This window comes from Melospiza melodia, chromosome 14, assembly GCF_035770615.1.
Source record: "Melospiza melodia melodia isolate bMelMel2 chromosome 14, bMelMel2.pri, whole genome shotgun sequence".
NCBI classification, from domain to species: Eukaryota; Metazoa; Chordata; class Aves; order Passeriformes; family Passerellidae; genus Melospiza; species Melospiza melodia.
Genome location: NC_086207.1, coordinates 14087282 through 14107222, shown reverse-complemented (window position 1 = coordinate 14107222; position 19941 = coordinate 14087282). Strand labels below are relative to the sequence as shown.

General features: G+C 51.4%; 1 protein-coding gene across 2 annotated transcripts in view; it reads left to right on the top strand.

Annotated features, from left to right (window-relative positions):
• The window catches only part of FLT4 (fms related receptor tyrosine kinase 4), a 56898-nt gene that overhangs the window by 27681 nt on the left and 9276 nt on the right, over positions 1 to 19941 (top strand). For both annotated transcript variants that reach the window (XM_063168827.1, XM_063168826.1), the window contains exons 4-23: positions 2995 to 3107; positions 4006 to 4168; positions 4417 to 4556; positions 5257 to 5425; positions 5969 to 6086; positions 6673 to 6824; positions 7450 to 7612; positions 9360 to 9504; positions 12048 to 12156; positions 13229 to 13588; positions 13837 to 13983; positions 14636 to 14767; positions 15045 to 15151; positions 15456 to 15591; positions 16344 to 16448; positions 17837 to 17950; positions 18198 to 18286; positions 18520 to 18667; positions 19226 to 19320; positions 19652 to 19774. In XM_063168827.1, the coding sequence (XP_063024897.1) occupies positions 2995 to 3107; positions 4006 to 4168; positions 4417 to 4556; positions 5257 to 5425; positions 5969 to 6086; positions 6673 to 6824; positions 7450 to 7612; positions 9360 to 9504; positions 12048 to 12156; positions 13229 to 13588; positions 13837 to 13983; positions 14636 to 14767; positions 15045 to 15151; positions 15456 to 15591; positions 16344 to 16448; positions 17837 to 17950; positions 18198 to 18286; positions 18520 to 18667; positions 19226 to 19320; positions 19652 to 19774 (2828 nt within the window). The remainder of the gene's footprint in view (positions 1 to 2994; positions 3108 to 4005; positions 4169 to 4416; positions 4557 to 5256; positions 5426 to 5968; positions 6087 to 6672; positions 6825 to 7449; positions 7613 to 9359; positions 9505 to 12047; positions 12157 to 13228; positions 13589 to 13836; positions 13984 to 14635; positions 14768 to 15044; positions 15152 to 15455; positions 15592 to 16343; positions 16449 to 17836; positions 17951 to 18197; positions 18287 to 18519; positions 18668 to 19225; positions 19321 to 19651; positions 19775 to 19941) is intronic.

Genomic DNA, 19941 nt, shown 5'->3' with positions numbered 1-19941 from the left:
TGTCCCAGGGGTTCCTCCTCTGTCCTCTCCCCCACTGCTCACAGCAGGCTCCAGCAAGATAAATGAACTCTGTCCGCTGGAAACAGTTGGCTGAGCTATTTCTCTTTCTGCCCCCATTTATTAGTTGGTGCAGTTGTCATGAGCCAGGCAGGTCATGACATATAAGATGCATTTTTCAGAAGTCCCAGGGCAAAGCCAATTTTGCCTCTGCAGCTATACAGAGAAAAATGCAGGGGCAAATCAGAAAAACTGGGCAGCTGTTGGAGAGGAATTGAAGTCTATTTAGCAATTGCTTCCTCTTTCTGTGGGCTATGCTGCCCATCCTAAAACAGGACAGAGCCTGCCTGGGTTTCAGACATCTGTGAGTTGGACAGGGGTGTTCAGACACTCTAGAGGGCTGTATCAGGACAGAGGCAGAGAGCTTCTTAAATACACTGAAAATGAGTACAACCCAACAAGCTTACATGCAGGGAGTGCTTTTGCAAGAACTGATTTTTTTTTGTGATCCAACAAACATCACTTTGCCCCCTGATCCACCGTCTCTCACTTCCAGCCTCTGCAGCTCAGGAACTGCTCTACTGTTTACCAAAGAGTGCACATGGTGCAGGTTGGGGACAATAAATCCCACACTGTCAGGGCCCATGGGACTCACAGTGCCTGTGGACAGCGAGCGTGCAGCAGGTCCTGCCAACAGCCAACAGCACATGGCTGCACAGCACATGTTCATACTCAGTCCAATCAGGCTGTCCCCTCTTAGCGTTATCAAACACCTAGAAAACCTCAGAATCTGCCCTGCAAGACAGGCTTTCAGGCAAGAGAAGGGACATGTCAGGAGAATTCAGGCATATGGTAAGCATAGCCATTGCAGAGCATTCAGATAAAGCCTGTTCCTGCTGAACTGGGCTGCAATGTGAGACTGTCCCTGGAGAGCTTGGAAGGGCTGATGTAAGCGTTGGGGATGTTTGGAGACAGGATGATCAGACCACAGGTTTATCCATCAAGCTCATTTCTCATGTTAAGGGCTTGGTGAAATTGCCAGGAACAGAATATCTGTGCTTGCCTGGAAAAATGGGTTCTTCTGTATTTTACCTGCAATTCAGTGGTCAAATGAACTCTCCATCCATGTGTCTCCCTCCCATGTGTCTGGTTAGGTGTGTATTTTATTACAACTACAGATAGCTCTGTAGACACAGAATGCCTCATCAGGGTAGGACAGGCTATGCACAGCCCACATCTCACAAAGCTTAGCCTGTATTAATGAAGAAGATGCTAAATTATTCCCATCCGACTCATTAAGGCAGTCTTAAGGAAATTTGTGATGTTGTCCGAGAGGGGAGTTAGTGCATGAATCACAAGATCACTGGCAGCTGGACCAGCCCAGTAAATCAGTTCTTGGCTGCCATCTGAGCTTGAAGGGGACCTCATAGTCTCTCACCTCTGGCAGCTGTGCAGCTCCTCCTTCTCACACGCCCAGGGTTTGGGAGAGGAATGAGGAACTTCTTCACACTGGGAAACAAATCTGTGGTTTCAGAAGTCAGCAATCCTGTAGCAGCAAAAAAACCCCAGAAGATAAAGAAGAACTCACTGGGCAATCCATGTTTTCTTAAGAGGTGACCAATACAGTTTCTTGAGTGGGGGTTGCTTCACCTACTCTGTAGAAAAAGTGCTCCACACACAGGAGAGGTCTTTGCAGCATGACTATCACTGAAGCAGCAGCTTTACAGATCAAAAATGAAAGGTTTATGCCCTTCACAGTGGGAGCACTGGGTTGGATTGGGTTGAACACAATGTGACGTGAACAACAGAATCCTCAAGTGAGGATCATTTCCAAATTCATCTTTGACTTGTCCCTTTAGATGGGTCTCTTTAGGAGTTGGGTATCAGAGGGAAAGAATCTCAGGTTGTACAAATGGTTGTGCTCGTGCTACACTCCCTTGAAATCAATGGTTTAGCTGAAACACAGGTGAATAAAACTAAATGCAGTCCATTGGGATAATTTGGTCTGATTTCAGTGTACCAAGAGCTGTAAAATCTCCCCTAACAGGATGCTGAGGCAGCCCAGTGTCTCCCAGATGCAGATCCATCACCCCCTTATAAAGCCCCCTTCTCCCATGGGAAATTTCCATTGATAAAGCCAATCATGACCATGTGCTGGGCATTTGCAGAGGAGAGATGCTGGCAACACCATGCCTTCGAGACACCAGGAACCAGTCTCTATTCAGAGCATCCTGTGAGAGCAGGAATCCTGTGGAAAAGGGCAGGCAGGGGCTGATAGTAAAGAATAAATCATCTGTCACTGAGGCCACCAAGCAGTCTCACAATTCCCTGTGTCTTCCAATTTTGTCTTCATCCCATTTACTCAGCCTGGGTCGCTGCTCTGCACAGAGTTTGGTGTAACATCCCCGGCCTTGCCAAGTCATTTCATAATGATTATTTCTGGGTGGTTTTGCTCTTCCTGTCAATATTTGTGCTTGCAGCGGTTGGGGGGCAGTGGGGTGGCAGCCCTGGAAAGCTCAGCTCATGTGTTTATCTGCCGGCCGGGATTCTGCAGGATGACATCTGCATTCCAGCGCGCCGCGGATCACTTCCTCGCCCGGCAAGGTCGCGCTGCCAGCCCTGCGCGGGGACACAGCCACCAGCTGGGCAGGCGCCGAGCCCAGGACACCACACACTGCTCTCACAAAGGGTCAGGCTCAGGCACAGACCTTGAGGGCTGCAGGAAAGGGGAGGTCATTTCCCGCTCTGCCCAAATGTCACACAAGTGTCGCTGCGCTGATGCCGTGTTTGGTGCGGAGGAGCCGGCCGGCTTTGCATTCCCATCTCCAGGTGTCTCCTCTGACTGTCACATGTGGCAGAACAGCTCAACACCACTCCCTCTGAAATGCTTGTGCTGTGTTAAGGAAATTCAGGAAGCCTCCTTTTCTATTGGTGGTTGCCTTTTCCTTGTTTTTTTCTTCTTTGTTAGTAGTTGTTCTCTTTGTATCTTTTCTACAGATTTTGAACAGCCATTTATCAACAAGCCAGAGACCCTCCTCATCAGCAACAAGGAGAACACCTGGGTACCATGTCTCGTGTCCATCCCAGACCTTAACGTCACACTGACCTCGGTGAGAGCTCAGCTGCTGGGAGGCTCTGAGATGTACTGAGATGTATTGCATTTGTTCTGCATTTGTAATTGCCTGAGTGGAAGCATGACAGGCACTGCCAGGAAAGGAAAATGCATGGGATACATTTTCCATGGAAAGTACAAGCCACTGGCTTCCTCGTTTTATTTGCTGGTTGTCCAGTTCCCTTGGGCAGATCCCACGGGTTTCCTGCCAACCTTGCTTCTCTTCCCTGGAGCTCTATGAAACAAAACAAAACTTTGTTTTAAACCCGTTTCCCCACAGCATCCCCTGTTTGCCTCATCTCTGTGATCTACACCCCTCTAGGTGGTCAGCATCCCCACAAGGGAGAAGGCTGCAGCTCTGGGGCTCATGACTAAAAACAGCTCTCTTATCAGTTTGCTTTTGCTTTTGCTTTCCCCCCTCCTCTTTTTTTTTTTTTTTTTTTTTTTTTTTTTTTTTTTGCAATGCAAATGCATCCTTCCAGGATGAGTGTTACTATTGTACAAAGGCCTCCAGGGACACTCTGGGGGCCAGGGGCCTTTCCCTTGCCCGGGAAGGACACTACCCAAGGTCAGCACTCATCCCAGTGGGGCTGATGTTTGGGACATCAGCATCAGTTTCCTTAGCTATCTCTAGAAATTTCCATTCCTGGAAGTCTCTGGCCCACTCTGCAGACGGGGAGGCTCATGGTGCAGGATGCAGCTCCTTGGGGTAGAGGGGAGGCCACGATTCCTAGATGGCAAACCCTTGGGGGGAGAGGGCAGGAGGCCAGCACAGCATGGGGCTGCATCATTTCTTCCCACAAAAGGGATGTGTTAGCCAGCATAAAGCCTGGGAGGGGTGGAGTGGAAATGTTGTTACCCTCTGATTTCAGTTGGCAAAATGTTGATTTTTCCAGCAAAATTTCTTCATCCACCCTGATGGGAAAAGCACTTTCTGGGACAACAAGAAGGGAATGCAGGTACCCACACACTTGATCAGGGACTTATTGTATGTCCACTGTGAGACTGTAATCGACAAGAAGGTCTTCAAATCCAATTTCTTCATCATCCATATAGCAGGTGAATATTTGGGAAGGTTCAGGGGAGCAGTTTGGGTGGCTCTGAAGTCCACCAGTGTGGCTCATGGGATTGTTATGGTCCTCTCTAGCTACACAGACTCTGCATGGTGCTTATATCTCTTCTACTGTGTATTGGACAGAGATACGCCATGCAGCAGGAGGTCATTCCCAAACCTCCTGTAACTGCACAGTCTGAGTCAAAGAGTTAACTAGATCAGAAATCTCTTTTCATTCCCTCTTCTGCATCAGGGAGTGAGCTGTATGACATCCAGCTGTATCCCAAGAAAGCCATGGAGCTGCTAGTGGGAGAGAAGCTGGTGTTGAACTGCACAGTGCAGGCTGAGTTCAACTCTGCCGTACAATTCCACTGGACTTACCCTGGCAAACAGGTACCAGCAAGCCAAGCAGCTCCCCATGCACTGAACTGTGACCCTCTGAGTCACCCCCTCCTGACCCTTCATTGTTCCTCTTCACATCATTGGCAGGGCTCTGCTTCATACTCCAAACCATGCTGTGCCCTGGGCCTCTTGTCAGAGTGTTCTCCCATTTTTTTTTTCTCCTGCAGCAGAAGGCAGACAGAATGAAGACCCCTTTTCCTCACAGAAAGCTCCCTTCCTGCCAAGGTGTTACTGCTCTGGGGTTCTTGAGAAAACACTGGCTTCACTTTCACTAGTGCAAATCCAGAGCAAATTTGATAGGTTTAAAATGAACTATTCTAATCATAGAGCCCTTGTTACCAACGGCCTGCATAGTGGTCCCTTCCCCACTGTGTTTTCCCCCTTTTGTATCTTCTGGCTTTTTTGAATGGTGTGACAGGGGAGTCCCTTGAGAACACCACTCAGTTCATGGGCTCCCAGCCTGGTTCCTGGGCTACAAGAGCAAACCATGCTAGAGATCTGAGCCCAGCCTCAGGCAGTCAGTACGCAGAACATGTGCCCTTCCACCCCTGAGGATGGCAGTGAGTTGTGCAGAAACCTGTCCAGGTAGAGGCAGGCACTGAGCATCAGGAACCACAGCTGTGAAGGGCCCATCCTCACAGCCTCATCCCATTGCTGTCTTTCATCCCCTTCTCTCTGTCACCTCCCACAGACGCAGCGAGCAGTGATCGACTCTGAGCGCCGGTCCCTGCAGACATACACAGAGCTCTTCAGCAGCCTGACCCTTCACAATGTCAGCCAACAGGACCTGGGGAAGTACACCTGCACTGCCACCAGTAGTGCCCAGATGCTGGAGGAGAGCACTGATGTCATTGTGCACGGTATGGCACTGCCAGTGCCCTGCAGAGCCACAGCCAGAGCCCAGCTGCAGCAGAGCCAACCCCTCACTGCTTGGGCAGAGTGGCTCCTGAACCTCCCTCCACTCTGCTTTAGTGAAACCCAGCCCTCCTCCAGCCCTTCAGCCTCCTGTGTCCCAGCACCACGCTGGGAGCAGAATCACATTCAGCAAGGTCCCAAAAGGAGAGAGATGCCAACACCAAACTGGCCCAAATGCAGTAGAATGGCAGGACACACTCATCTTGCAGCCCTATGGCAAATGCAGTGCCCCTGCGGCATGCCTGGCCTGAGGGACACCAGCTGCTTTGGGTGGTCATTTCTTGGCAGCAGAAACTCTCAGGGCAGGCCAGCCTTCCTGCATTCCCAATGGTTCCCATGAAGGGGACAGGAGCTGCCAGGATCTCAGCTACATTGTCATAACACCCTCATGTCCTTGGTCGTTTCTGTTGGGTCCTGTGGAGAGCAGCAGAGCTTTGTGACACCCTCTCTCTTTGAGTTCTCCTCCATGGTCCCTTTTTTGCTTGCAGAAAAGCCCTTCATCACTGTGGAGTGGAGGAAGGGCCCAGTGATAGAAGCCACTGCAGGAGACGAAGCTGTGAAGCTGCCAGTGAAAGTTGTGGCTTACCCCACACCAGACTTCCAGTGGTAACTCACCTTTCTTAGCTTCAGCCACCTTCTCCTTTCCTCCTTTCCTCTGTCAAATGGGGAAGCCTAGCCTGGCTTCCTTGCTGGTCCCTCTGTCACCAAGGTTGTCACAAATGTCACTCTTTTCCACCCATGGGGGCCATTTCTCCCATATCCTGGCTCTCAGCTGCACAGCCTGGCTTGGCAGCTCTGCACAGCTGGAAGGGCCAAGTGGGGTTCCCACAGGAGCTGTCCCTCTTGTCCCTCTGCTGTGGCAATCACAGCGGCCCAGAGGAACAAGGTAGTGGGATGGGTTGTGCACCTCATCATGCTGCACTTCCATCAGAGCTGACTGGAGATGGGAGCTTTGCACCCACTCACTGCTTAGGCAGAGCTACAACACCCCCAACCCCACACACAACCATAGCACACAATGTGCAGACCCATCACCTGGTCCAGGGAAGGCCCAGGGGTCTCTCCAGAGAGGTCCTCAGTGCTAGCAAGGGGCACCTTGGCTGCACTCTTGTGGGGACCAGCAAACCCTTTGCCCAGCTGCCAGTGGGACACTTCCTCCCCATGGCTGCATTTTCTCTCTGCCTCCCTGCAGGTACAAGGATGGAAAGCTAATTCCCAAGCAATCTCAATCTTCAATGCAGATCAAGGATGTGTCGGAGCAGCATGCTGGGACTTACACGCTGGTTCTGAGGAACAGGCTGGCAGGGCTGGAGAAGCACATCAGCCTCCAGTTAATTGTCAATGGTAAGGGGGGCTGGAGCTGGGGGGAGAGTGCTGAGCCCGTGGTCCCAGCCTTTGGGCTGCTCCAAGACCAAGTCCCCACTGCTGTCCTAAAGCAGTTGGTACCTACATCACCTCTTCCTCACCCATGGCACAATTTTGTTCCTGGCTCACTTTGGGCAGGATATGTCATTGCTCAGGGGCCACTTCCCAACTGCAGTTGGAGATGCTGCTGAGGGTGACCCTGACTGATGTGGACTTGAGAGCAGGGCAGCTGCCACACAGATAAAATCTTGATTGGAGTAGTTCCTCTGGGTGGGAATCCCCTATGGAGGTTTCCCACAGCTGGCCCCAGTCGTGCAGGAAACAGATGCCAGCTAAAAAAGTGCTGGAAGGGCACTGCTACCTGGAGATGTGTCTCCAGCAGGCTCTGTGGCCCTGTGCTTTGAGCCCTGCAGCATCCAGACAGTTCCACTCACCAGAAAAAGGAAAGACTATGTCCCTTGAATCTGCTTAAGTATGACCTGCTGTGCCTTGCAGGCCTGAGCTGCCCTGAGAGCCAGAGCTGTAGTGCCCAGGCTGTCCATAAACGGGCCTGGGGATGCAGTGCCTGACCCTGCAGCTCACAATGTCACTCTGATCCTTGCAGTTCCTCCACGCATCCATGAGAAGGAGGCGTCTTCCCCAAGCATCTACTCCAAGAGGAGCCCCCAGGCCCTCACCTGCACTGTCTATGGCATCCCAGCACCAGAGGTGATCCAGTGGCAGTGGAGGCCATGGATGCCCTGTCGGATGTTCTCCCGGCGCAGCCTGTAAGTGCCATTTCCTCCAACATTTGTGTCTTGTCAGGACACCCCCGTGGTGTTATGGGCTTCTTGTGACCATGGCTGTGCTCCCAACCATGTCTCACTTTTGCTCTCCCACCCACAACACGGTACCTTGTGGGAAGGCAGAGCGTCTCCAACACTTGTTGTCCATGTGGCAGTTTTGCCCAGGCTGGCTGGTCCCAGACACCCACAGCTTGCACAGCATCCTCTGCATCCTCAGTCACCTGCATCCGTCAGTGGATGTCCATGGCCCAGCCACACCTCATAGCACCTTCAATGAAACCACTGATCACTGTGCTAATGGGGAAACTGAGGCAGATTGCAGGAGGAATTGTCACAGCCCCTTGGTAAGACCTCAGTACAGCAGCTGGGGTTCACACCATTCCTGCCCTGAGGTCCCTGTGGTTTTTCTGTCCTTTCTCTTCTCCTGGGAAGCAAAAGTGCTCATAGGCAGCTGCTGCTTGTGGGGAAGAATTGCTGAATCCTGGGGCAGTGCCAGATCTCTGCCAGCTGCTGGGATGATTTGCCAGCAGGGCAATAGGCAGGCAGGAAGCGTGCATGCCCACAGCCTGTGTCCTGGGAAGCTGAGGCAGCATCAGGCAGGGCTGCGGTGGCATTTTTAATGACAGTCTCACCGAAAGAAGGAAAAGGATGCTGTGGAGTCATAGCCAGAGCAGTCAGGGTGGAGGACATCAGGGTGCCTGGAGGAAGCCAGGTCCTGCAGCTCTGTGCAGGCTTTTGCCAAGCCAGGGACACCAGAGTTTCCATTGCATGCAAGTGCACTGTGGCCCTCTCAGGAAGCAGAGGGGCCCATGAATTATGAGCACTGTCTCCCAAGGCCACCATATTTCTGCCTAGCACAACTCCAGAGGATGCAGGAGGCTTCTTTCTAGCTTCCTGTTGTTTACACAGCTCACCAGTGTGTTTGCCCCGCCAAGTGCTCTGTCCCACACTGCCAGCACACACCTTTGCTACAACTCCTGGGACCTCAGCTCCCCTCTGCTTCCCTGTCACTCAAAGCCTCTCCCTTCTATCCCAACACACACTTTTGGGCAGACCCTCCCACATTCCACCCCAACTCACATTTCAAAAGCACCCTGCAGGCTGCAGCACCCCAGGTCCCTGACAGATTTGGCCACTTCTCCCCACCCATCTGTCTCAGCCTGAAGAGGTGCCATCATTCCCCTATGAGACACCAGCAGCACCTCTGTCTGGGGAGGTCTCCCTCCTGGCTTTTGTTAAACTGGGGGCAGCAGGAGCACCCCTGGGTGCTGTGCCCTTGGGTGTTGCCCCACCTGCTCTCCAGGCCAGCACCAGCCAGTCAGTGACACCCCTGACTCTCAGTCCCAGCAGGGCTTTCAGGCCTTGGTGCTGAGCAAAATGACATCAAGAGTTGTTCATGGCACACATGAATCAATTTCACCCCTGCCTTTCTCCACCCTTAGCAAGGAAAGATGAAGCCCCAGGCCTGCAGGTGAAGACACTGCTCGTGACACCTGTATCTGTTCCCTGCCTCAGTTTTCACACCTACAAATTTCTGCCTCACTGGTGGTTGCAAGGCACCCTTATAAAGCACATCAGAGCTCTATAATTGAAAGACCCTGAAATTTTGCAGTTATAGGAGGGGACCATCAGTTCTCTGACACAAAGCTGCTTTTGCTGTATTTTTCCCAGCTAACCTTCTCTCTGTCTCTCTCCTCTTTCCCCTGCTCATCCCTGGCTGCTGGATTAGCAACAGCAGGCACCGGGCAGCAAGGCGCCACCAGAGGGACCGGATGCCCGAGTGCAAGGACTGGAAAGATGTGTCACAGCAGGACGCCGTGAACCCCATCGAGAGCATTGACACCTGGGTGGAGTTCGTGGAGGGGCGGAACAAGGTGAGGCTGCATCCCAAACCCATCCTGGGACAGGGAGCTGGAGACTGGCACGGGACTCCTTTGCAATCAGCCAGGAAAAGTGGCCTGGAAAGGGGCCTGGCACAGACAGATTTGGGGAGGGCTTCACACCTCTGCTTCTAAAGTAAACCATCAGTGGCAGTTGCCAGCCCTGGGGCTCCACAGTACCAGGCAGCCCTGGAGCGAGGGAGAGCTGTCATCCTTGAGAAATTACCCTGTGTCCAGAGAGGCCCCCACTGGGGCTGGCTGCACAGGAGGGATTTCATGGATTGCTATTGAACACAGGACATCCAGCTAGGGAAAACTGGAACCGGTGCTGTGGGGGTCTCATGGCCTTTTCTGAGTATTTTGCATGAGCTGTTCTGTAAAAATCAAGCCCTGCAGAGCATCCTGGGCAAGAAATCAAGAATCACAAACTGCCCAGGAAATCTCTGGCCTTGGGAAGGTGCCTGTGTCTGGTGGGGCATTTCATCCAGCTGTGCCCATCCTGGTGGGGTGAGGGTGGTTTGGAGAAGCTGGCATCCATCCGCTGCAGCTTTGTGAGTGGGAGCAATGTATGCTCCACAAGGCCACTTCTCCATCACAGCATTTCCTCTCTGGAAGGAACATCTCTCCCTCACTGCAGTGTGTGACCCGCTTGCTGCCTGCTTCTCTCAGTCTCCCGGGTAGCCAGGAGTGTGAGGTCTGTGCCATGACGAGGTTCCTGTCCCCACTGGTGTCGGGCACCAGCCGCTCACAGAGGGATGCAGAACAAACAAATGGGCCCCTGCTTCCGAAAGTCACTTCCTGTTTTCCTACACACCTCTAAAGGCACTTCCCATCCCCTGGCCTGGCCGGGAGTTCATCACTCTGCCAAAAGGGTGGCAGGGGCAGATGATTCTCCTCCCAGAGCAGCTGAAGGGAGGTTGAGGGATTGGTGTTCCCCGGGGATGGAAGCAGGGGTGGGGGGAGCTCTTGGGTAAGAAGCCCCCACTACAGATGTCACACTTTTATTGGTCCTTTCTGATCTTCCCCTATTTTCCCCATTTTCTTCCTTCTATTCCTCAGCTGTGTCCTTCTCATTCCATCTGTTTCGTTGTAACTGTCCTTAGGTTGTGCATCCCCACAGATGTGCAAGAGCTTTGGGAGAAAAGAGCTTTTCCATTCACAGTGGGATGCTACATCCTAAAATCTGCTTTCTCTCTCTCTCCTTGTCCTTTCTGCCTGTCTTCTCTCACCATCCTCCTGGTTTTTATTCCATCTGTAAAGGCCAGAATGAGCCACAGGATACGCAGTGCACAGTCATGCGCTGCAGGCAGCAGGATGATGTCAGATCAAGAAACCCCAAGTCAAACATAACAGATTAGAAGGAAAATCCCCAAGAAACAGGAAAGGCAGCACACAAAAGTGCCAGCAATAGGGTCACTCTGGTTGTATGAATAACCCCAAGAAACGGAAAAGGCAATGGACAAAAGTACCAGTAATAAAGTCACTTCTGCTGTGTTGAGTATGCACTGAATGAATGGCTGTTCCTTCTGGTTAACACAACCTCAATACATTGCCCCTCAGAACGGAAATGCTTCCCAGTCTATGGGATTATGGAATGTAAAGGCAAAGAAATTTCCCTGTAGGAGCACGTTAATTTTGCATTTTAAACACCATCTCATTAAAGGGAGTTTTTAACTTGTCATTTAAACTGGAGCCTCAAACTGCAAGTCTCCTCTAAGGGGAGTGCTTGCAACACTTTTGGTAGCTCACAAGTGTGCAGTGTGAGCCAGGAGGAGGAGGAGAGCAGCCTTATTCCCCAGCTGCTTTTCTTGGCTAATTTGGAGGCAGCATCCCCTGGGTCCATGCTCCCAGGATGGCAGCCTGGCTGTTTGCCCAACCTTACTTAGTCATGTCTTGCTGGAGGGAAAGAGGAGGAAGCTTTTAGGACCGTGTCTATGTACACTTGGAATTCAATGAAAGATGACAGCTCTTTCTGAAGGGATGAGAGCTGGGATATTTTCACAGGTTTGATTTCTCCTTATGAATAAAAGGAGTGCTTGCAAGTCTGTAAGTACCTGTAAATCCCACTGAACGCTGTGGGACACTAAGTAGTCACTTAACTGCAGAGGGCTCAGGGAATCAAAGCCCTGGTGTCCTTTCCCTTTATTCCCACTGTTATAAATAAAGCTTGGCTGGAGCTTAACCATCCCCTCAGCTCTGTATCCTGTTACTGTCCCCCTTGCTGAGCACTGTCCCCATTGTGACCCCGGGGGCTTAATAAGAAATTTTCTCCTATGGAGAGGCATCTATGCTGACTGGGCTCTGTAAAAAGGTGCAGAGATTGGGAATAAAATAATGTTATTATTGGTAGAGCCAACAGATAAAGCTTGAAATGCACAAAGGGCTGTAGGATAAGGGTCTTGTTTTGCATAACCCTTTCCTAGGGTTATGCAACAACAGCTATTGGGGGCTTTGCTACCTGCCAGAGAGCAGCAGTGATTCTACTTCTCTTCCCTGTTCTCTTCCTAACTCTTCCTTATGTTCTGTTCCCCCATCAGACAGTCAGCAAACTGGCCATCCAGGAGGCCAACGTCTCAGCCATGTACAAGTGTATTGCCTCTAATAAAGTGGGTCGAGACGAGCGGCTGATCTACTTCTACGTGACCAGTGAGTACTGTAAAATGCTCCCCACCTGCACCAGCCAAGCTCTCTGCTTGAAATAGGCAGGTCCCTAGAGCTGTCAGGTCCTGCCATTCACACTTAGGATCTTCAACAATCCAGCAGGAAAGCAGGGCTAACCCAGAGCTCTGCTGGGTGGCAAAAGCCTGAAGCCCTGGCAGCAAATAGCACAGGCAGAGTTTGGCAGGCAGACCTGGGAATGAGCCAGCACTGCCTGTGCCTGCGTCCTGAAGCAGCCCGGGCAGGTCCTGGGCAGGTCCTGGGCTGGGGACATCCCGCTGGCTCAGGCCCAGGCAGCTCCCTGGGCTGGGGATGTGTCTGGTCCAAGAGCATCCTCTAGTGGTACCGCTCGACCTATTCCAGGCCAGGTCCCGCTGCCTCAGCCCCCGGCAGTGATCCCACGGGATTCTGGTGATGGCAGGAAGCTGAGTTTGTAGGAACCAGAGCCCCGCGGTGCTGGAGTCATGGCCCATAGGGGGCTGCACGAGCCTTCTGCCAGTGGTACCCAGTCCTGGCGGGAGACTGTCTGCTGAGAAAGGGAGCCCAGCAAGGGCACTGCAAAACCTTATCCTATAGAGTGAGAATTCTATAATAAAATTCCCAGCCCAGAAGGAATAGCCCTTGTGATAGTACCTGTGCTGTCAGGGCCACCAGCTGTTGTGAAGCAAGATGAACACCTTCAGTCACTACTACAGTAATGCTCTCTGCGTTGCTGTGCAGGCTGCTGTGTCACTGCCTGCACATGTGAAGGTGGGCATGAGTGCAAACCAGAATGCTGCAGCTGAGCTGGGAGCAGTAACAGCCTAATTCAGACCTCCCTGGCTTGTTTCATTTGTGACCCCATCTTAATTTCACCCTGGGACTTGAGCATATCCCCTGGCACTCGCTGGGCTTAAGCTGTGATTGCCAGCAGTTTGCACGTCACTGTTCTGGGCTACAGTGGTTTCCTTTACCCTGAGGACAGGCGGATCTCTGAGAGCTGAGCCCAAGGAGACAATTTCATTGTGTCTGGCAGCTCAGCCATGAAAACTCATTCACATGTTCATTTCCTTCCTGAAAGCCATTCCAGACGGGTTTGAGATTGAGTCCCAGCCCTCGGAAGAGCCCATAGAGGGGCAGGACCTGCAGCTGAGCTGCAATGCAGACAACTACACCTATGAGAACCTGCAGTGGTATCGGCTGAACCTCTCCAAGCTCCACGATGAAGAGGGCAACCCCCTGGTGCTGGACTGTAAGAACGTCCACCACTATGCCACCAAGATGCAGGGGGAGCTGCGCTTCCAGCCCGACTCCAACGATGCGACCTTGCTGCTCACCATCCCCAACATCTCCCTGGATGAGGAGGGGGATTATGTGTGTGAGGTGCAGAACAGGAAGACCCGGGAGAAACACTGCCACAAGAAATACATCTCTGTGCAGGGTGAGGGTCCACAGGGCTGGCGGGAGTGACACAGGAGAGCTGGTGCTCTTGCTGCCATCAGCTTCCCAGGCCATCCCCAGGGGAAGCCACACAAGCAAGCTAAACTCAAGGTGGCAAAGGCAGGGCACATGGGTTCTCAAGACACCTTCAGCAGGGGTCAGAGACCCAAAGGCCCCCAGGAACACAGATATTCTCTTGATCAATCAGTTTCCCGTTTTCCCCTCCTCCTCTTTGTGCTGCTCCTCCAGCCCTGGAGATCCCCCGCCTCAAGCAGAACCTGACAGACATTTGGGTGAACGTCAGCGACTCCATTGAGATGCGCTGTAAAGTGGACGGCAACCACGTTCCTGAAATCAGCTGGTACAAAGACGAGAAACTGGTGCAAGAAGTGTCAGGTACAGTGGGCTGGGGGTGGATCACAGGCAGGGCAGTTTGTACAGCAGCTGGAGAGCTGAACACTGCTGGGTTCTGGGACTTGCTCTCCCCAGATAAAGGCACCCGTACTCTGAATCAGCCAGAGCCTGGTTTTAATCACATTCTGTCCTAATTTGATGCAGTCTCACTGGCCAAGTCTATGCCCTAGGGCCCAGCTCAACACTGTCTGTGCTTGTGCACATTCAGCTGGAGAGCAGGGAGAGAGAAATCATTCATGTTCTTACTCTCAGCCCAGTGCCTGGTGTCTCTGATTGCGCAGGCACTGACCCAGATTTCATGGAAGGGACATGCGAAGGATCCAGGCACATTGCAGAGGGAAAGGAACAGGTTCTGAGGGTGAAGCAGAACTTGAGACACCAACTGGACTGCCTGGGCACTGTCCCTATATTCAACATGTTCAGTGGGGGATTTGTAACCCCCATACACTGCCTGGGGAGAGGCCCTCCAGGGTTTTTCTGGGGCCATCAAGAGAAGAGTCTCTACCAGCTGGTGTGATGTCATTCTGCCATCTAAAATGAATCAGCCAAAAAATGCTCATGGACTTGAGCCTGAGTCCAGTGCACTAATCTTCCCTCCCTGTCAGTGACCATGACAACCCTCTGTGCCTTACAGGGATCGACCTGGCAGACTTCAACCAGAGGCTGAGCATCCAGAGGGTGAGGGAGGAGGATGCTGGGCTCTACCTGTGCAGCGTCTGCAATGCTAAGGGCTGTGTGAACTCCTCAGCCAGCGTTTCCGTGGAAGGTACCAGCAGCCACAGCACCTCTGGGGATGTGAAGGGGTGGAACAGGAATTATGGCCAAGCTCCCATGCCTCTTCCATGTGACAGTGGGAGGCAGTGAAAGCCCCCTGCCCTTGCTGGTGGCATGATGCTCTCATAGGAGAGCATAGTGCAGAGCATGTTTAGCTCAGGCAAACATGTCTCCAGTCACCCCACATCCTGCTGCAGGCCATAAGGAATGGCTGAGTTGGAGCATAGAATGGGAATCTCTGAAGCTGTGATTGCCTTTCCATCCCACAGGCTCTGATGACAGGACCAATGTAGAGATTGTCATCCTGATTGGCACTGGAGTTATTGCTGTTTTCTTCTGGATCTTACTTATCCTCATCTTCTGCAACATCAAAAGGGTACGTGACTGTCACTGCCCCAGGCAGGGAGGGTGGCATATCAGGGCTTGGGGCAACACCAGTGCTGTGATGTGGGGCTGCATGAGAGCAGCTGGTAAAAGGAGGTGATTGAGTGATGCTTCCAGTGCTCTCACTGCCAAGGACAGGGTGAGTAAGGGCTGAGGTAAAGGAGGTGATGGGGGATGGCCTTTGCTTGAGGAGGTAGGAGGTCAAGGCAGGCAAGGAATCCAAATCCCATCTGGGAGTCAGCACCCAGGGCAAGGAGGGCACCTCCTCACCCTTGGTGTTGGCTGGTTTCCTCCAGCCAGCCCACGCAGACATCAAGACAGGATACCTGTCCATCATCATGGACCCTGGCGAGGTGCCCTTGGAGGAGCAGTGCGAGTACCTGCCCTATGATTCCAGCAAGTGGGAATTCCCCCGAGACCGCCTGCGCCTGGGTGAGCCAGACCCTCCCTCCCCCTGCACGCTGCAGCCAGGGCTTCCCACCAGCCCTACAAACTCGCCCTTCTTAACACACCTCTGTGCATTTCATGCCTTCTCTCTGCCTCAGGCTTCCCATCCTTTTCCCCAGGCTGTCCTTAAAGCCCAGCTGTGCCTGGGAAATCTCTTTAGGACTGACTGTAGACAGGTGTGAACCAACTGTTATCCCACACAGATATTGGTGAAAACAGGAGACCCCTGGGCATAGTTTAAGACACATCCCCATATTTTCCAAGTGAGAGTCTGGACAGAACAGCCCAGTTTACAGCAGGTACCCCAAGTTCAGGACCAGGATTGCATCCATTATTTTCCTCATGTTGGGACACCTACCTGCAGCCTCTTCCCTTTAAAGAGCAGCAGGCTACCTTTGAGGCACAGAGCAGTGACATTAGTCCTGGCTTTACCTTTCCCACACACAACAACTTGTTGCTTGAGGGCAACAAACAGCCCCTCACTTCTGCATGGCCATTTCCTTCCTCTGCTTTGTCCATGCCAGCTCTGTCTCAGTTCCTCCCATCGTCCTTTCTCTTATTCTCACCAACACAGCAAGCAGCCACCTGAAAGGGCACGTGTTCCACTCCTTCCTTTTCCTTTATGATGTTTTTTCTTTCTTCTTCCCATGATTTCCTGTTGGGATTTTTGTTTTCCTTCATTCTATTCTCCCTTTTCTGCACCTGCCTTTCTTCACATTTATTCTCCCTGTCCATAGGTAAAGTCCTGGGTCATGGTGCCTTTGGGAAGGTGGTGGAAGCATCTGCATTTGGGATCAATAAAAGTAACAGCTGTGAGACTGTAGCAGTCAAAATGCTGAAAGGTATGTGAACAGTGAAGCAAAGCAGGCAAATGTGTGTAGCAATTAATGAGGCACCTGCCATGGAACATTCACCCTGTAAATGCCTGTAGTTTAATTAATGGCTTCTTGGCCTCAACACAGTTGATCCTCTTTGGCTCCATTCAGCTGCACTGAGGGGCTGAAGTGGCAGAACTGACAGCAAGGACTTCTGGAACTCAGCTTTCAAGGAAATTCAGCTGTCTGCAGAGGCAAAGAATAAAATCTGTCTCAAAGGCCTAACAAGAATCCAGAGTCCCTCTTTGGCATGCCACTGAAAGAAGTGTTGCTCCCAATTGCCTTCTTCCAAATTTGCCTGTATTTTGTGTTTATGGGCCAGATCCAGGGCTGGGTAAGGAAGTAGGTTGCAGCTCTTATCCAGCTCTGAGGGCTAAATTGGCTTTGCACCCAAAGCCCGGTCTATCTAGGGTGAGATTTTAAACTTTTATAGCCATGCTTTCAAACAGGCATCCAAAACATTATTCTGTAATCTGGCACCAAACAAAATACTGAGGCAGTCTCTGGCCAGAAGTAGCCTGTACATGGAAATCTTGTCATGGTTCATCTGAGCAGTATTTGCTGTTGTAAGTGTACAGATCATCTGCACAGCAGTGGGGAGCCTGGGGAGCAAGGCTGCTTTACAATTTTTTGAGGCAAGGCTCTCACCTGGCCCATCAGCTGCAGCTCAAGAGGATACTTCTGTCTTCCAGGCTAAATTTACAAACTCTCAAGTAAGACAAAATGTGCATGGGGAGGGTAAGAAGTATGAAAAAGGCACACAAAACCAGAGAACACACCCTGTATAAAACAGAGGTCAAGAACCGATGTGAATTGGACACTTGAGAGAAGATGCAGTACAGAGAGATGGCAGGAGCATGACACTGTGTTTGCTACTGAAGAGAAATCATCAAAAGATATCTGGGTTTGAGTTGAGACAGCTCCTATCTTCAATTGTGATAAAAAGAATCAGATATCTTTTGTTCCTAATTTTCTTTCAAATTGTTTCATGGCTCGTTATCTCTGTTTGGAGGCCGAAAGGGCAGAGATTCAAACGGGTGCATCCCAATGAAAGTCTCAAGTGATGTTTTTCACTGCACAACTATCATAAAGAAAAATTTGTTGGGCACAGATTATGTTGTTCTTTGTTCTGGGTCCCTGCATTTACGGAGAGCACCCCACATGTTACAGCAGGGATCCTGGGATCTGCAGACAAGGCTCAACATTTCACGGGGAACATGCAATAACAAAATGTTCCGAGGCTTTGAGGTCACAGCCCCCTCAGCAAGACTCATATTAACATGCTGCTAGAGGAGGGTGGTGAGGGGGAGTGAAAAGTCTGAGGAGGTGTCATGACATGGTCTGTGTGTTTCCAGAGGGAGCTACTGCAAGCGAGCACAAGGCTCTGATGTCAGAGCTGAAGATCCTCATTCACATCGGGAATCACCTCAACGTGGTGAATTTGCTGGGTGCCTGTACCAAACCCAATGGTAAATATCCCAGGGCAGCAGGCAGCAGGCAGCTGCTCCCTGCTCCCAAAAATCAGAGCTTGTCCCTTGAGTGGTTTTGCTGTCCACGTGTGTAATCACAGGGACCTGGGGGAAGATATTGGTGTGTTTGTGTGCACTTAGAGCAGATGTCACAGCTCAGTAGGGCTGCACATAACACAAGTTGTGGCAAATTCTGACCAACTCAAGCCCTTACTTCTAGCCTTAACTTTTGGTCTCTTCTCACCAGGTCCACTCATGGTAATTGTTGAGTTCTGCAAGTATGGAAACCTCTCCAACTACCTGCGGACCAAGAGGGAAGGATTCAGTCCTTACAGGGTGAGTAGCTTCCTTTGCCCCTAGGGACCTGTCCCATGTCTAGGGAAGGAAGGCATGCAGCCTAATAGATGATCTGACAAGGTGACAAAGAAAGGCTCTGTCCTTCTTTCTGCAATGGTAGATGCTTCCAGGCCAGAATTACAGTATAAGAACAGGAAGAGACCGTGCATCTCATGGATGCAGGGGTTACAGTGTGCATTGCCTGCTGAGGGTTTTGGTTTGTCCCCTGGCAGGAGAAGTCTCCCAGGCTGCGTATTCAGGTGCAGTCCATCGTGGAGGCAGTGAGAGCAGACAGGAGGAGCCGCTCGGGGACCAGCGACAGCGCCATCTTCCACCGCTTCCTGCTGCACAAGAGCCGCCCAGCGCTGCCCATCCAGGAAGGTAACACTGCAGCCTTGGCACCAGCTCCCCACCTGGACCACCAAAACCATGCCAGACTTGGCCAGCTTGGGGAATGGGCAGGGAATATCAGTGGGGAGGGGGGCCCCAGCCTTGGAACTGATCACTGTTGGATGGAAATTCCCCAAACAGGGCTATTGTGTCATCTGTTGTGTCTTCTGGTGTCAAACCCAGAAGGGAGAATTAAATCCCTTTGGGTATTTTAGCCTGAAGAAAGGAGAACTGAGGGGGATCTTGTTGAGTCCTCCCTAGGACAGAAATACTGAGCTGACCTTCAAAGCCCCTTCCAGTCCTGTTCCCCACAACTCTGTCTCACTGACATGTGCTGGAAGCTGTACTCTTTCTCCTCACACTTGAGCAGGTTCCTGCTTTGTGCCTTCTGTCACATAAGCAGAAAATCTTAGAGTCGAGCTGATTGCTCCAGTTAGGACTGAGGACTGTGTTTCACTGAGAATCTGTCTGTATCCTGCAGTCCCAGAGAGAGGCAAGGAGGACAACAGATTGCCAATTCTCTAATCATTTTCTATTATTTCTGAACAGTGGATGACTTGTGGCAAAGTCCCTTGACAATGGAAGACCTCATCTGCTACAGCTTCCAGGTAGCACGTGGCATGGAATTCCTGGCGTCCCGAAAGGTGAGTTCAGTTCAGCCTTTCCTTTGCTCACTTGATCTCTTGTGCATGCCTGATGAGAGAGACCTTACCACAGCCACCTTTTAGGTGACACACAGAGAGATTCAGTGATCTGCCTCACACTCCTCAAGAAATCTCAGACAGATATGTGTGCACAAAGTTGCATTTCAACCTCTTCTTAACCAGCCCTTTTTGAAATTTTATCTTTAGCTTCTTTCCATTTCCACAATTCTCCCATTACAGCTCAGGTTTATGAGGAAGGGAGGTGCTGGGCACTTTCTGATTGTGGTTTCTCTCTTTCTCATTTTGCCCCTTCCTCTTTGTGTTCCCTCAGTGCATCCACAGAGACCTGGCAGCTCGCAATATCCTGCTGTCAGAAAACAACGTGGTAAAGATCTGTGACTTCGGCCTGGCCAGAGACATCTACAAGGACCCTGACTACGTCAGGAAAGGCAGTGTGAGTGCCATTTTCTCAAACCCTTTACAGTTTAGGGACTCTTGATGAAGAGATGAAAAAGCAGGAATGGAATTACTTGCATAGCTGGGACCAGAAGCCATTGGACCAATGACACAAGTCCCATCCTCCTTCATCAGCAGATCTCTGTCTCCTTCCTTCTACCCCTC